This window comes from Condylura cristata, unplaced genomic scaffold (genome assembly GCF_000260355.1).
Source record: "Condylura cristata isolate star-nosed mole 26May11 unplaced genomic scaffold, ConCri1.0 scaffold00069, whole genome shotgun sequence".
NCBI classification, from domain to species: domain Eukaryota; kingdom Metazoa; phylum Chordata; class Mammalia; order Eulipotyphla; family Talpidae; genus Condylura; species Condylura cristata.
Window position 1 is genome coordinate 332936 of NW_004567170.1, and position 625 is coordinate 333560.

Genomic DNA, 625 nt, shown 5'->3' on the forward strand with positions numbered 1-625 from the left:
CGCCACGGCCCCCCACGGCGCCCACCCAAGCCGGCTCCGGCTTCGAGACCGCGCGCCACGCCGAGCTGCTCTGAAATAAAAGGGCTGGCGGCTGGCACCCTCTTGGTCTCGGCGCAGGCCTGGCTGCCTCCGTGGGCTCCGTTCCGGGACCCCTTGCCACGCGGGGGCCTGACGCCCTGGGCACTGACCACCCCGCGCTGACCACACTGGGCCCTGGGCACGCTGGGCGCTGACCACACTGTGGTCCTCACCACGCTGGCCCTGATGTTGAGCTTCCGTTAGGAGAAACTTCTGCAGGAAGCTGGTGGGCATCAGAGGGCAGCAGCAAGGGACCAGGGCTGAGCGCTGGCAGGCCAGGCAGGGCTCCCGCCCGGCGAGCTGCCCGCATTCTGCTGCCCCAGCCTGGCACCGCCCTGGCTCTGTCCGAGCTGGAACCGACTTCAGAGGACGGGGACGGGCGGTCAGCGCTGGCCCCAGCCCAGAGCCAGGAACCATGGGGGAGCAGCGGTGGGGGCACCAGGCCCGCTGGCCAGAGCAGAGGCGACGGCCGGGCTGGGGGAGGCGGGGAGGCGCGGCGGGGGACAGGACGCCGCCGCCCACAGTGGGCGCCAGACCAGGCCCTGGG

At 73.0% G+C, this 625-nt stretch overlaps 1 protein-coding gene across 1 annotated transcript in view; it reads left to right on the forward strand.

The window, feature by feature from the left end:
* Window positions 1-233, forward strand: part of LOC101623083 (aquaporin-12) — a 5930-nt gene extending 5697 nt beyond the window's left edge. Inside the window, exon 4 of the mRNA XM_004695551.1 lies at window positions 118-233. Within this exon, the coding sequence (XP_004695608.1) occupies window positions 118-233 (116 nt within the window). The remainder of the gene's footprint in view (window positions 1-117) is intronic.
* The last annotated feature ends 392 nt before the right edge of the window (window positions 234-625 follow it).